Below are 15,914 nucleotides of genomic sequence, written 5' to 3' on the forward strand. Positions count from 1 at the left end.
ATATTTTCAAAATTAATATAAGAAAGACTAATAGTTAGAAAGAAATTTCAAAGTATAAAATAAAAATAGTAAAAACTAATTTTGAGATTTATAAAACTACTTCGAGATTTATTAAAATAAGGAAGTTGTAAATATTGAGACCAAAATAGTATGAAATTTATGAACTTGATATGTAACAATCTTTGTAGGGGGCGATTGGTTCTCACCTATATGGGATGAGTAGAGTTGATGTATTGTTTGGCACACCAATTTTAAATATTGGTGGAGTTGAGTTTGTATATTATACCAACTCACCCAACTCTCCCTTTTTCCAACGTCTCTAATAAGTCCATCTATCAGTCACATTTGATAATGACCACCGTCACACTTCAAGAATCAACTTTAACAACCACTTTCACACAACCAGCTGTAGACTCCTACGACAAACTCTAGTGACCACCTTAGCTTGACCAATTCCGACGACCAATAACTATGGGCTTTGATAATTGCCTCTGACACACAAACTTCCATGAAAATAATCTTCAATGATCAACTTTGACACTCACTTTCACTGGGCCACCTCCGACAAACTCCATTCCCACCTTAATGCGACCAGTTTTGGTGACAATAATTATGGACTACGATAACTATTTATGTGCATGTTTTATGTTAAAATATTGCATACAAATATTATTTTGTAATATTATATGGCGTATATCATTACCTAATACATATTTTAATTTAAAAAAATGACTTTGAGATAATATTTGCATATTTGTTTAATATAATTATGTATTTTAAAATTTTAAATTTCAAAATTTAGATACAATAAAAACATAAAAATGTTTAATCTCCCTATTTTGAATCATACAATACGAAACACAAATTTTAGAAACTCCATCCAAAGTGTCTACCAACACATTGAAATCGGTGGATATAAAAACAAAAAGGAGAATCCAAATTATCAACTAAACATGCCTTGATTATGTATAACTTATTATTAACGATAAGATCAATTGATAAAGTTAATAAATATAATACAATACAAAATAATTTATAAATATAATAAAACTCTGATTCAATTCTAAGAGCCTATCATTATAAATTTTGCTACATTTACCTTTAAAAAGTTAAACGTCGATAGATAAAAATAAAAAGAGACCAAAGGTTCGAAAACATTTTACAGAAAAAATCTCTCAAACAAATTCATGAGGAGGTGATTCATCTAAAACTCGCTTGGATTGACCTAAGAATAATGTCTTTTTTTATGATTATTTTTACCTAAAAATTATTGAACGACTTGTTTCTTTTTTAAATGTTGAAATCAAACATTTGAAAATAAATTAACAACGTACCCCTAATTTTTCACGATCCATTTAGTGATCTAGGCCCACAATGAAGCCCGTTTGAGTAAAAGCCCAATTCTGATGGTCAAGATGAGACCAAGATGCAATTTATTTATTTATATATAAACCCTAGTTTCAAACGCAAAACCTAATCGGTGTGTCTCCAGCAGCCTGTGTTCTTTCCGATGGGTATGTCTTCCTTCTTATCTTTTTCTCGTTGAAATCTTTAGCGTTTGGGGAGCTTTTCCCCCCTAAGATTCGAATGTGTTCTTCCTATCTTCATAATTTTCTGTTTATATTGTTTAGGGAGGTATAATGCTTTTGTTTGATGTAATGGAAGTAGTTTCTTTTATCACATTGTGATATTTTTAGCTTCTTTTCCTTATTTGGTAAAATGGGGTCTTTTCTCTTACAACGGTTTTGGTTTTCTTGAACTGTTTTTAATTTCTTTAATTTTTTTGCATTTTAACACTCTTTCAGTTTAGATTGGTTGTAGAATGGATTGGATTAGATTATTATTTGCTTACGTTTGATGAATCCGAAAAATGTTCTACTTTTCTGATTGTTTTATGTTCTTGAAATCAATATAGCTTGTGAAGTATGCTTTTTTTTAGTTTCATTGTTACAAATTTTTTTTTCAATTTAGTTCTTATTCTGCTATAATTTACTATATACTCATTGTGAAAGTTCATACAATTTCCCTAACCATTTTCATAAAAAAAATTAAAAGTGTACTATCTTTAGCTTGGTGCCATGGATCCCCTAGAACACTATTCATGCTCATTCATTTCGATTTGTAGTGAATAATAAGTAGATTTCAGTTTACATTGTTTGTCCAGGAGCCGATATCAGATTCTTGTATGTTTATGAGTGATGAAATTTTAATAGTTTCTTCTTTTTATGTTTTTTTTTGCTTGGTTCCCATCATTTGTAATTTGAAAAAATAGGGGCGTACAAGTACGTGTCAGAGCTATGGAGGAAGAAGCAGTCCGATGTGATGAGGTTTCTACAGAGGGTGAGATGCTGGGAATATCGCCAACATCCATCAATTGTCCGCGTCAATCATCCCACTCGCCCGGATAAAGCTCGGCGTCTTGGTTACAAAGCCAAGCAGGTAAGAAAATATGTAAACCTTTCCTTATAAAGTTTTTTGCATCTAAGCCTTCATGAGTTTTTTTCCTAGGTGATTTGGTTAGCATATTTTCAGTCTATGTCGTTGAAATTTTTGGTATCCTTATTATATTTTGTTCCGAATGTAGCCTTTTTGATTAGGAACTTGTTGTCTGCTTCTGCCACCATTTAGATAGCATCTGGAATGTTTTCAGTTATGATTATTTCATTTGAGTATTACACATTGAGGCTTTACCCTATTAGGATTTTTCCCCTAGAAGGAGAAAATGTAGTCATCATGTAACCAACCTTTTGACAAAAGAGCGGATGTGCAGAGTCCTCTCTTATACTTTCTTGTTGAGTTTTCATTTTTTTTCGCAGTATTGTGTGGATATCATTTGCTTCAGCTGCAATAGTGAGTTAACATTTTTTGTTGCAGGGTTATGTGGTTTACAGGGTACGAGTGAGACGTGGTGGTAGGAAGAGGCCTGTTCCTAAGGGTATTGTTTATGGGAAGCCAACAAACCAGGGTGTTACCCAATTGAAGTTCCAGCGCAGCAAGCGATCGGTTGCAGAAGAACGGGCAGGGCGAAAGTTGGGTGGTTTGAGAGTTCTTAATTCTTACTGGATCAACGAGGTAATTTTCTATAAAATTGAGGATATAAATAACCTCTTAAATCCTCGCATACTGTTTTATGACTGTTCCCGAAATTGTAATAGGATTCTACCTACAAATACTATGAAGTGATATTGGTTGATGTTGCCCATAATGCGATTCGCAATGACCCGAGAATCAAATGGATCTGCAATCCAGTCCACAAGCACAGGGAGCTCAGAGGACTCACGTCAGCTGGCAAGAAGTACAGGGGTCTTCGAGGAAAAGGACATTTGCACCACAAAGCCAGGCCTTCTCGCCGGGCAACCTGGAAGAGGAACAACACTCTCTCACTGCGTCGATACCGTTGATTTTGGTATTGTTTTCCTCTGTTTTGGTATTTTTATTATGAGCATTCTGTTTGTTGAGGAATGTAGTGGAAGAAGTTACTTCAATTAAAAAGTTTTGAACTTCATAATTTACATTGAGATTTGTCAGGATGTTTCTAAACTAAGCTAAGTAACTACTTTTGAGTTCATTGCAATTAATGTATTTTCTTTTTATATCTCGTTGCGAGTTTTGTTCTGACAAGTTTGGATGGCAGTGTTTGCTAGAGTTATTTGTTTGTTCATGCGATTAAGAAAACTTGTATACTTGATTACGGATTTTCAGCAAGTCCAAAAATGTATTAAATTTAGGTTTGTGATCTTTCTCAAAATTAAGCTTCATATATTACCCATTTTTAACATGTCTGGTTAAAACAAATCAATCAAAAACTGAAAAGGAAAATTAAGTTATAATTGTTCATTGTACAAAATCAAAAGCTTTTAAGAAATTTGTTTGGTTTTGGAAATTTTACATGCTATTCGGTATGTGAAGAAGTGACCAAAACTTGTTAAGTGAACAAGATAGGAACCAATTTAATTAATTTCTCGTTCCAAATGGGACAACCTCCAACAATTTAACAAAAAATTAAAAAATAAAGTTCTGTATTTTAAAAAAATTGATTTGATCATCACTTATTTTAAGTTGCTGGCACATTAATTTTTTAAAGAAATAATTTATTTTTTGATTTAATCAGGAAAAGTTATTCGCATCCATTCTAAATTTCCACTGATGTTCATGAAGTTAAAAAGAATTTCCCAAACGCCATTACACATTAGCTTAGTTCATCTTCACGTAAGAGTTGATAGTTCCTTTACAATGTTAGGCTTTGAAATTGGTTGACTCTATCTATCTCCTTGGTAGGAAGAGGCTCGTTCGAAAGTGTTCTGTAGATGGTAAGCCAACAAACTTGAGCGTTGCCCAACTGAAATAGATATCATTTACAACATTTTTTTTTCAATACTTCATATAGAATCTCTTTTTTAAAATAAGACAAAAATAGGGTAATGAGATCGTAAAAAGTCCAATTTTTTTTTATTTAATTAAATATATATGATAAAATAAATAAATAATTTTTATAAATTACGTTGGTTAAAATTTTTAAAATTCTTATAATTAAATAAGTAAAAATTTTTCTTAAATTACATGGTCAAACTTTCAATTTTTCGATATTTAAAATTTTCCATCAATATTTTTTTTTTAAAGGAAGCCTACACATAATGTGGATTAATGAAAATTGTGTTCCGGGTGCCCAACTTCTTTCAAAAAACAAAAAAACTATCCTATTTTTTACCATTGGTGTTATACGTTATTTCTAAAATTTCTTTTTATACTATACTTTTAAAATTACATTCTAAATTTTTATCAAAGACTTTATCTTCTTCTTCTTCTTCTTTTTTTTATCAAATATTTTGAATTTCGTACACTAAATGCAAATAGTTTGAATGGTTAACTGTTCAAGTCATGATATATCCAACCAAACAATCACTACCTTCACATCTTATAGTTAACACTTCCAATTCTAAAACGAGAGATGGCTCTATTAGCCTATAATTGGAACCTCAAATTAGAAGATAGCGGTTCGGTTCGTCAAAATATTTGCGGACCAACCGCACTAACCTAACCGGTATCATCTGGTCTTTTTCGCGGTCATCATATCACGTCGGAACTCTGGCAAGTGCCACCATCGGACTTTGGTTCCAAATTCTGAAGCTCACAATCCGATTCCATTCCGACCAACCCTTTACTTCTAGACTTCGTTTTTAGAAATTTCAACCAAGAAGAAAGTATTTTTGATAAATTAAGTTCACTCCATTTCAAATGCCAAAGCCCGAAGCTGCTACTGAATCTCAATTGGCCACAGACAATGACGCTACTAATCTCTCTCGCACTTTTAGATACTTAATGGGTCAGTTCAAAGCTCGATCTTTACTTTCTTCTGTTATTGTGCTGTCTTCTATTAATTTGGCTGAGAATTTTGGTTCTTCTTCCAATTGATGTTTTTGTTTCAGTATAAAGTAAGGGTTATTTTTCGTTTACGTTTTATTCTCTTTCTTTGGGAGTCGAGGGGTTTATCAAAGGTTGAATCTTGTTGTTCATTTTCAATGGGGCTTTAGTTTGTGTTTAACAGTCGGTTTTTTCTGTTGGGTTATGTTTCAGCTACCCAATTCTTGTCAAGAGGCATTCCATTCATTTTCAATTTGTGGATCGTGAGGCATCTTACGGAAGAGGATTATGCGGTACTAGTTCTTATGAGTTTTTTTTTTTTTCCATTTGTTGGGATTTGGATGTGTTTCTTTCATTGAGTTTTTGCTGTCTCTCCTTTCCTTTCTTGTTCATTTGAAATTACTTCATTTCAGAAATCTGGACTAGAAGCTTTATTTGTTTCTTTTATCTGAAACTCTAATACTAGCTTCAGTGATGAGTTGTGTTTTATATTCTGTTCACATCCTGTTGATATTTTTCATGCAATGCAACTTAACATCGAAGAATTAAATCTTGATGTTTCTGATGACCATTTAAGTCAGAACCCGAGTAAGATAATTGTGAAGTCAAGACACAACTAAAACAAATTAAGTGTATGTAATTTCGAACTCTTGTCTAGATTTTTGTGCTTTATTTGATAAATGTTTTCTGAAAATGCAGGTTTATGCAGTTCAATTTCATCTCTTTGTTACATGTGTTCTGTTTCTTAGTCGAGAGGGATTCCGACGAGCATGCATGCGAGCAGAGCTAAGGTGCTTTTTCTCATAGTTACTGGTGCAGTATTATGTACTCCCCAAACCACTGTATTTAGCACCTTGCAGTTTACGTTTTTTCTATTTGATTAAATAGAATTTCTTGATGAAATATCCATGTATTTGTTTGTATTCATTCTTGTTACTAGAGCTTTGTACTTTAAAATGCTTTTGTTCTCCCTAACATGCTTCAAATTACTATGAGAATAGGAGAGTGGACTACTACATTCATGATTCATGTATCTTTTGCGATGTGGATTTGTAACTTATTTGTTGCTGTACTCAAGCTATAGATTTAATAGTCTTGAATTAATTTTGCAGCTACAAAACTTAATACTCTTGAATTAATCTTGTATTATGCAGTGACAGCTCAGTTGAGGAAAACTCTAGGAGGCTTCTTAAAGTAGCTTGGTTAAGTTTCCCACTTGGATTGTTTATTACTCTCGCTGCATGTTATCTGGTTCTTTGGTGGCAAAACATTCCCTTGTCTAATCCATATGCACAAGCCATTTTAATTAATGGTAACCGTGTTTCTTTTTACTTCCAAGCTCTACGTACTGGATTAGTGCACCTCAGTTCTATTCTTTGTTTTTTTGTGGTCTCAGTATTTTTAAATACTTCAGACTATTCATGAAGCCAGTAGAAGAATAAGATAATATGAGGACCTAATATAGTAGGATTCTTGGGTAGAAGGGAGTATTTCTGAGTAACAGTAGAAAAATAGGATTATTACTGTGAGACCAACATGGTCACGAGACATATGATGCTACTGCATTGTTGATAAATTATTTGAAGTTTAAACATTTAATATATTATCAGGATCTACAATAAGTTGATAAATTATGCAAATTAGAGGGAAAACCAAATGCAAAGTGGTAGGCTTTGGGAGTGCCCAATGCCTCCCAATACCTCCTGAATGCCTGTAAACATCACAATTAGGAGGGTCTTCCCCAAGTTGATTATAGCTAATTTTATTCTATAATAAGAAATGTTAAGAAAATGTTAAGATGGTGTCATGAGACTCCTTGTCTGGCGTCATGTTAAGATGGTGTCATGCTTAGAAAATGTTAACAAGAAATGTTTAGAAAATAGCTAATTTTATTAATATACATTATAATTATTTTATAGATATTAATTGGTATTATATTCGTGCCAATAATCTTATGCTCTATTGTGTGTTTTTTTCCCTTTAGTGGAATCTGTTCTCATGAAGCAATTGATACAAGACTGGTTCTGACTTTAGAAACTAACCTGCTTCATTTAATTTAGAATAAGAACAATAGAATCTAGGAAGTATGTGTATCAACACACATCTAAAAATGAGAGGTTGCAGCACTGATTCTATATTCTTATCGCTAATTATGTATTGGAGATTTTCGCTTTAAGTAAAATCTCAAATACTAACTTAATCCTCCAACAATACCATTCACCTTTGTTTTAATTTTTTATTTCTTTTATGGCAGGATGTGCATGTATTTTGGAGCTGTTGGCAGAACCTTTATACATTCTTTCTCAAACCTTACTTCTTCTTAAATTACGACTTCTAGTTGAAACTATGGCTACATTTTCACGCTGCATGACAATGTACATCCTCCTAGTGAGGTGGAGTAACATGGTAAGACTTAGTAAACCCTTAACTGTCTATATTAATATTTAACCTGGAAAGCCTAAGATTTCATCCCTATTGACTACACATTCTCCTACTCCTGTCCTCAAACCTCAAGGGTAGGCTTTTGTATGGAACATTGTAAATTATGCAGTATCATCTAGCAGGTCTCTTGTGAATTTACCTTATACTGAATCTGATTGTCATGTATTCATTGACAAATGCCCTAGAGCTGTGACATGGTGCATGGCTCTTAGCCAGTTGCAACAGAAGTCAAAGGGTCTAGTAGGTAGTTTTAATACAATGTAGTGCTCTACGTTAGTTGCCTTGAGGAAACTTTTAGAGGGTGTTTGGGACAAGAAGTGAGCTATTATAGTCCTAGGTTATTATAGTTTGATTACAATAGTTTGTGTTTGGGGTGTAGATTATTTTAGTTTGAGATATAATAGTATGCGATTGGTGGTGTAGACTATTTTATTTTGATAAGAAAATAGTAAACGCTATAGCAAAGAATAAAAAAATAACGAATGTAAAACAGTAAAAATGTAGCAAATAGTAAAAATTGTAATAAATTGGGAGTTTTGAAATAGTATTTATTGTGGCTAATTAGAGACTTTTAAATAATATTTACTGTAGCAAGGGGTGGTTATTATAGTCCTAGATAATATTTGCTCCAAACGGTCCCTTAGTTGTTTCCCAGAAATTAGGCCCCTTTTTGTAAAACTTTGAGCTTACTGAACCAGTAGAGAGTTTGGAATAGCTTTAATCTAGTTATGGCAAAAAGTAAGAGCGCAGCAACAATATATGATGGCTGATAAACAAGTTTTCTGAGTTTGACCATCTTTAACAAAACATTATTTCTACTCCTTGTTAGGGGGGAAAGCCAGTTTAATAGTTGGTGAATCGGCGATGTTCGTTTAACATTTCATAAAACCATGGTCTGGGGACTTCGCATAGGCTCCTGTAATATTTATTAAATTATGATTTCTGCAATGTTCTTGATAAAAACCATTGTTCTTGTCTATCAGTTTTTAAAAAATGATAATGTTATCCTGTTGTTTAAAATGGTTCAAGGTTCTTTGTTGTTCAATGTTCAATATTCACAATGGGATAGTACTGGACTACCAACATGCAACCATTTGTCGTCACTAAAAGCCCAAGGGTCAAATTAATTTTTAATTTTAACTTTCCCTAACTTCCATGTTTCTTCATTTTTATCCATTTCATTTTTGTCACCATTAGAAACCCCAACATGTGAGCTAGCAGCCTTATTATCTGTTACAATTACTTTATTCTTTCAAATTGTGTATTCTGCATTTCACTATTTGAAATATAGTTAGTTAAGTCTTTTCTGCTCGGTATTAGTTGCTGCAACTAATTTGAATTCAATGGCTACTGGCAGGAGAAAGGAATTATATTTGCTTTATCACAATCTGCATATGGTGCTTGCTTATTCTTAGGATATTGGGTCTACTTCCTTAATTTTCGTGCATTTAAATGGTCAGATCTTTTTCCTTTCAGGTACTTACCATTTTAACATGTCGTGGAATAATTTTCTTTAAAGTTAATTATTATGGTTAGCTATGGGTGGAAATTCTCTTCTGAAATACTTTTATTTTTTGGTTTGGACTCAACAAACTTTCATCGGGGAAAACTATTTTGAAACCATATGCAGCTAGTTTTGCAAAGAAAACAAAGTTTACATCATTTTTACTGAACTTGGAAATTGGTCAGTGTCATGTGCAATGGGACTATTTCTTGCACAAAGTTATTAAAATTTCATATTTACTTTTGTTCTTGTCATCTTACAATTCATTTGAGCAAGCATTTTTTCAGGTCATGGACTCCCCTTTTCCTTTACCTTTTTGAATTAAGTAGTTTTATGGATTGTTTTTGCAGAGTGGGAAACACGAAGGATTTTGATAAGAAGCTTTCAAACATGTGCATATTATTTACTTTACAATCCTTCAGAAAGTTGGTTCTTCAAGAAGGTGAAAAGATGGTTCTTGTGTGGTTAGATACACCATATAACCAAGCTGTTTATGGATTGGTAGATAAATTGGGTAAGAATTTTTTAGCTCATTGTACAGTTTCATTCTGATTGCATGCAGTCGATTGCCTAAATGTCTTAGTCATTTTAAAGTTGTTTTACTTTTACTTCTACTGATAATATTGTGGAAATAGCTATCCCCAAGTTAATAAGCATGCTAATAGTAGCTATTTACTTGTATTCAGGAAGTTTAGTGGTGCGATTGGTTTTTCTTCCATTTGAAGAAAGTTCATACACAGCATTTGCAAGGTCTGCCTCAGGTTTATATATTAATCTTTATTCCTTTACTTAAATGACGCCAGAGATTCACTTAAATTACACCAGAAATTTGAATCTTACTCTTTTCTTTCATACGCATTTTTATTGGATAAGGACAACTATATGTAACATTGTAGGAAATGGGTTTATGTTACTTGCCTTCGTTCTCAAACCAGACCTCTGGACTTGTTCATTAATTTTTATTTCTTTTCTTCCTCCCACTCTTTCTTTCTTTCTTTTCTCCAATTATCCTTGGTCCTTCCTTTTACTTATTTCATCATTGAGGAAGGAAGATTTCTAATTTTCTTCATCATTCATGACATTAAAGTTTTCATTTGCATATTTTTGACTTCCTTTCTATTTGATAGGAGAATACCCAGATAAAACCAGAAAGCTTGCTATCTGCCTTTCAGAAGCACTCAAGTTAGTTGTGCTGATTGGTATGCAATCTCAATTAATTCTATTATGGTAGTTTATATAAGCAATTTTTTCCAACTGCCCTTCATTTTCACGATCTTTCTTTTCTTTGCATAGCGCGTACAGTCAGAATCTGATGATATTTTTGTTACTTGAAGTATGTGAGAACTAGTTCTGTGAGACAATTCACACAATTTCTGATATCGAATAAAGAAATGTATACCATAAAGCCTGACTTTTCATCCTTGTTGAAGTTTCATTACTGAATAATCGATTTGGACACTGTTTTACTGACAAGATTAAGTCAACCAAATATACTTTTCAAATGTTCATTGCCTTGTAGCTACTTTAGGGTACTTCAACGATGATAATCAGCATATGAAATTCAGTTGAATAGTTATGGCATCAATTATATTATGTTGGAATTGAATTGAAACTATGGTAACTACATAAAATATTGCATATTCTATAAGTTTCTAATGTCAAATATTGCATTTTCTTCAAAATAACAATAATAATAATAATGTCAAATATTGCATGATTCGGTCTTGTTTCATTGGGATCAATGGAGATGCGTACAAAATGGTCCACCTATGATTATTTTTTAAATGATAAAAAGTGAAAATTTAGGATTTCCTTCAGAATTACTTTTTTGTTGATATTGATCATCATTAATGTATAATTTGTACTCTATAAACAATTTCATCTCACATGAAACGTTTTCTAATCTACCACCAGCTGTTACCCTTGGATTTTTTGGAAAGTTGCGTTGCATGAAGACTTGAGCTTGGCTATTTTCTCATTTCTTAGTTGATCCTTAAAATAATTTTTATGATTTCATGCAGGTCTTATATTTATGGCATTTGGTCCAAGTTATTCTTATGCACTCATTAGATTGCTGTATGGCCAGAAATGGAGTGATGGAGAAGCCCCAACAGCTCTCCGGTATTACTGCCTGTATATCATTGTGCTGGCTATGAATGGTTAGTAATCTTGTTTTTTCTTTCATCTGCTGTCTTCCCCTCTGCATATTGATAAATGTTAACAAAAATGGGAAAGGCAGGGGACTTCATTCATTTATTTTGAGAAAGTTACTCTGGTTTGAAATCTCATTATCCTTGTTCTTTGACTTTTTTTTTGGTGGTGGGGGGGGGGGGGGGGGGGGGGGGGGGGTAGAAAAGAACGATTGTTGTCCATGAATAGGCTGGGTGGCCATAATTTGTGTTATTGCTTATCACCTGCTGATCTATAATAAATTCTGTAACATCTTCTTTTGAGAACATAAAAGATAAAAAAAGAGGTTTTGGTGGCAGAAATTCAACTACAAGCATCTCAATGTAAACGTATCTATTATTTCCTGACTAATAGATTGCATTAACTTTACATCAGGTACTTCAGAAGCATTCCTACATGCCGTTGCAAATGAGAGCCAGCTCAAGAAGTCGAATGACTCATTGCTTCTATTCTCATTGATCTATGTCATGCTAAATTTTCTGCTGATCCGGTCATCTGGAGTAGTTGGCTTGATTTTTGCTAATTCTATAAGTATCCTTTTATCACTCTTTCTCTAAATTATTCCATGACAATACAAATTGAAGTATATGTTTTGAACTTTGTTTATGTTATGCAAACCTCAGACCTATGCTGTTTACAAACTTTTGAAACCATGTTCTTAAGTGCACATTTCTTAAAATTCTTCAAGGGAACGGTTTCATCACTCTTTGATCAAATTGTCTTTGATAAACATCTAAGGAAGATTGTGCTAGGCCACCAATCCTATTTACATACCATAGGAAAAATAAGAAGAAACATGAAGCCAATGAAAGAGAGACAAGTGGCAAGAAGGATCATGGCCATGAGACCAACCCCGAGGTAACACGTGTTGAAGGGGAAGAAAGCAAGGAGGAGGGGGACCAGGAAGTGGGACCCACAGTTAGTTAGTCGTGGGCAATAAAAAGGGAACAGGAGGGCAGAGAGGGGTACGAATGTTTTTGGTGCAGAGAGGGCAGGAGCAGCCACTTCCAGAAAGGGGAGGGGTGACACCAGGTTACCGTTTTATCTTTTGGTGCTTAAATAGCCTTAGGTTGAAAAGGAAGGAGAGGAGGGATTGAGAGAGTTCTTGTTTTGCGTCTATACCCTTGTTGTTACATTTTGTGTGTGTTTTGTTTATCCAGCTGATTTTGTTCTGTCAAGTCTTGGAGAGTATATTGTCATTATTCTGTGAGTGTCTTATTACTTGATTTTTGTGCTGTAATCTGGTGTTGGAAAGTAATAGAAAAGGAAAGAGGTAGTGTCTTAACAGATTGCTCGTCAATATAGATAAAACCTGATATATGACTATTAGAAGTCTGGTTTCATCATTTTCTTCTTTTATTATAAATAATTTTACTGGTAAATGAAATATCCAAAGTCTTATTTCATCATTAGCAATACTAATAAATTACTTTCATCAATATTGAGGGAAAGGTAGTTTGTTTCTGAATATGGATGTGTTAAATATTGGTTGGTTCCTCGCCACCATTATTTAAGGTACAGCTAGATTTTTTTGAGTTATCCCATGGTTTGTGAATTCGTCACTCAAGTTGAACACGTCTAGATATAATGGAGTATATCTTTAAATTTCATATTCGATTTCACTCCCATGTCATATGGATGTATGTTGTGATACTTTTAATTAGCACTCGTCCTTGTGAAAACTTCCTGATATTTCTTCAGCAGATTTGGATTCCATCAGTAGTTTATGAACTCTCAATAACTAAATGCTAATTGAAGAATTAGAACTTTTGTAGTCTGTTTCTTAACTATTATAAAAGATATGATTTTGAGGATAACATACTCAGCCATATTCATCAAAGGCTACTTCAAGGTATGCTTTGGTTATAACCACAACCTTCTTTTGATTTTTTTTTTTCCCGTTAATAATGTTAGTTTATTTTTCCTCTCTACAGAACTCTTCATTCTCCTTCAACAGCTGCCTGCCTTCAGGATGGATATTTTTATTATTGTCAGGGGTTCTGACTCTTATTTCGGAGAGATTATTTATGGACCAACAAAATTTTTGGTCAACATTTTCACTTCATTTTTCAATTGGTTTGGCTTGCTTCCTTGTGTCATTATGCATCATGTGAGTAATTTTTTTTAAACGATTGAATTGAAGTTTCTTTTGTTTTAACTCTTTGGTTCCTTTATACAAATTTTATTTCTGTTTTTTCTCTTAACAGCTATCACCGTGAGAGATCCTTTTTCAACAAAATCGTTCGTTTCCGTCAGCATTCTGATTGACATGCATTTTCCTGGGATGCTGAATGTTATTTTAGATATCATTTAAAAAATTGAAGCTGTTTTTGTGTCTGTTTGGATATGGCAATGGGAAATGTTTGTCAACTTAACCAGAAGATCCCCAAGATCCCGTTAGATTCGAATCAGTTTTGGAGTTGTAGAAAAGCTGAAGAGGATATATGCAGAACACATTGATGGCAGTAGAAGGACGAATGAACACTGCTGAGCTTTGGTAACTTCCAGAAATAACTGAGCAAGCTAATTACTGATCAGTAATCTATGAATGCTAATTTTTCTATATTCTGCTCTCAAGTAACTAGAATATACATGATATCTAGACATAAGTACATTAGATCTTCTTATCAATTTTGCCATCTGGACTTCTGTTTTTCCTTTTGCAATTTGATTCAGATATTTCTTTTCTGAAGAGATCGTGAACTAAGATATGAGGCATATTACCTGAATATATATATTTTTTTAATAAGTGAGATCGGTTGAGTTCAGACTAAACTTGATCTCCTGGAGGTGTGATTACCGGTATCAAAGATTGATATTTTACTTTTACACCTTGGCCAAAGTTTGAATGAATAGAAGTATTTGCTGTAGGTGATAGACTTCTTTTTCACAATTAGATATGGCTTTTTAAGCGTCATCCAGTATTTGATTATTAGGAACAGCATCGATTAATAGAAAGTTACTAGAGACCATATTTCCTTTATTTATAATGCATGCAGCCATCAATTTCTTGAGTTTCTGAGCTGTTCTTATTTACTGCAATTTTGCATGAGACTGCAATTTATCGGGTCTTGGTGGTTTAATCTTTATTCTGGTGAATTTTCTCTTCTTAAGATGCCCTATATCTTGAGTTTGGATCTCTCTCTCTCTCTCTCTCACTGGAGAGCTAGAGTCTGAACAAATGTAGTTGTCATTTCCTTGTGAAGAGTAACACTAGAGCCAAAACTAACAAAAGCGAATGTGCAGCCCACTCCTAAAAATACACTTTTTCCTCTTTCTAAAAGCCTTACATATGACTAATTATCTGGACTACTTTCTAGGCTCTTCCATCCTTTAATTTGTCGGAATGGTTGACAAGTAAAGCTTCTTCCTTTAGGTGTTTTGGAGTATTTCCCTGACATTATCTATCAATGAAATGTTTCTCTAGGGAAAAAAAAACTTCTTCCTCGTGGATAAGACTTGAAACTTCTTGTTTTGCAGCCTTTGTTGTGTGTTACTTTCAAATGTATTCTTCACACTATCATGCCTCAAGGATGCCCTTTTGGTTTCTGCACTTCCATCAGCTAGTAAAAATGAACTACCCTCAATGAATTATCTTCCTTTAGAATGTCACTTGGTTGTAAAAGCAATAGCAAAATCTGAATCTACTACACAATGCCATGATGTGACATTGTTTATGCTCCCTGTTGTGCTCCCTATTTCCCAAGTTGGTTACTGTGATACCAAACTTAGCTAGATGAACACCGAAAGAAAGTTGTTTCTCAAGTCGGCTTTTTCTCGACCCTTTTTTCACTTTTGGTAGATTTATGGATTTGGTTTTCTCAGTGGAAAACAAAGCACCCTTTCATATATTATACCTTATCCTTTTTAGTTACCAATTTGCAATCTCTTCTAAAATCACCTTTAGATGTTTGAGGTGTTACTCTGAATCCATTCATTTATCAATAAAATGTTTCTAACTAGAAAAAGCTAGAAGAAGAAGCAGCATGTTCCTTCATTTGAATTGTGGGGTTTAAGTTTATAAATTCTTCGTTATATTTGTCACTTCTGAAAGAGCAGCATGTTGAATGAAGAGCATGACATAGGTTTTCTTTTACCCATTCTATCCATAAACTATGTTTATATTCTTTCGTTTTCCTCAATGAAAGCTCAATTTACATATTATTAAAAAAAAATCAAGCACAAGAAGAAGAGAGGGAAGGGGGAAGATGAGCAAAGGAGGACAGGTGATGTTTTTCATAGGCCACATGCCATGGTTTTGTGGGTTGGCCTCCATTTTCACCTGAAATAATCCAGAGAGGAAATTATAAGGTTTGAAAGCATGAAGAGAAAAAGGTAACAAAAAGATGAAAAAAGTGAAATGGAACTTATGATTAAAATGTAGACTTTGGGTTTTTTTTTTCTATTTTTTTATTTT

General features: G+C 33.4%; 2 protein-coding genes across 2 annotated transcripts; both read left to right on the forward strand.

Moving 5' to 3' along the window:
- Nucleotides 1–1,379: 1,379 nt before the first annotated feature.
- On the forward strand, nt 1,380–3,595 carry LOC103494481 (60S ribosomal protein L15-2). The gene is made up of 4 exons (XM_008455681.3): nt 1,380–1,514; nt 2,273–2,439; nt 2,875–3,072; nt 3,156–3,595. Exons 1-4 carry the CDS (start codon nt 1,511–1,513, stop codon nt 3,399–3,401), a joined length of 615 nt encoding a protein of 204 aa, XP_008453903.1. The 5' UTR covers nt 1,380–1,510; the 3' UTR covers nt 3,402–3,595.
- Nucleotides 3,596–4,972: 1,377 nt separating this feature from the next.
- Nucleotides 4,973–14,326, forward strand: LOC103494483 (uncharacterized). The gene is made up of 14 exons (XM_008455682.3): nt 4,973–5,323; nt 5,575–5,654; nt 6,061–6,152; nt 6,516–6,673; nt 7,616–7,767; nt 9,161–9,279; nt 9,658–9,821; nt 9,994–10,068; nt 10,435–10,506; nt 11,329–11,466; nt 11,873–12,028; nt 13,297–13,349; nt 13,432–13,607; nt 13,705–14,326. The coding sequence occupies exons 1-14, from the start codon at nt 5,236–5,238 to the stop codon at nt 13,763–13,765; spliced, it is 1,584 nt and encodes a 527-aa protein (XP_008453904.2). The 5' UTR covers nt 4,973–5,235; the 3' UTR covers nt 13,766–14,326.
- Nucleotides 14,327–15,914: the final 1,588 nt, after the last annotated feature.

Source organism: Cucumis melo, chromosome 7 (assembly GCF_025177605.1).
Source record: "Cucumis melo cultivar AY chromosome 7, USDA_Cmelo_AY_1.0, whole genome shotgun sequence".
Classification (NCBI taxonomy): domain Eukaryota; kingdom Viridiplantae; phylum Streptophyta; class Magnoliopsida; order Cucurbitales; family Cucurbitaceae; genus Cucumis; species Cucumis melo.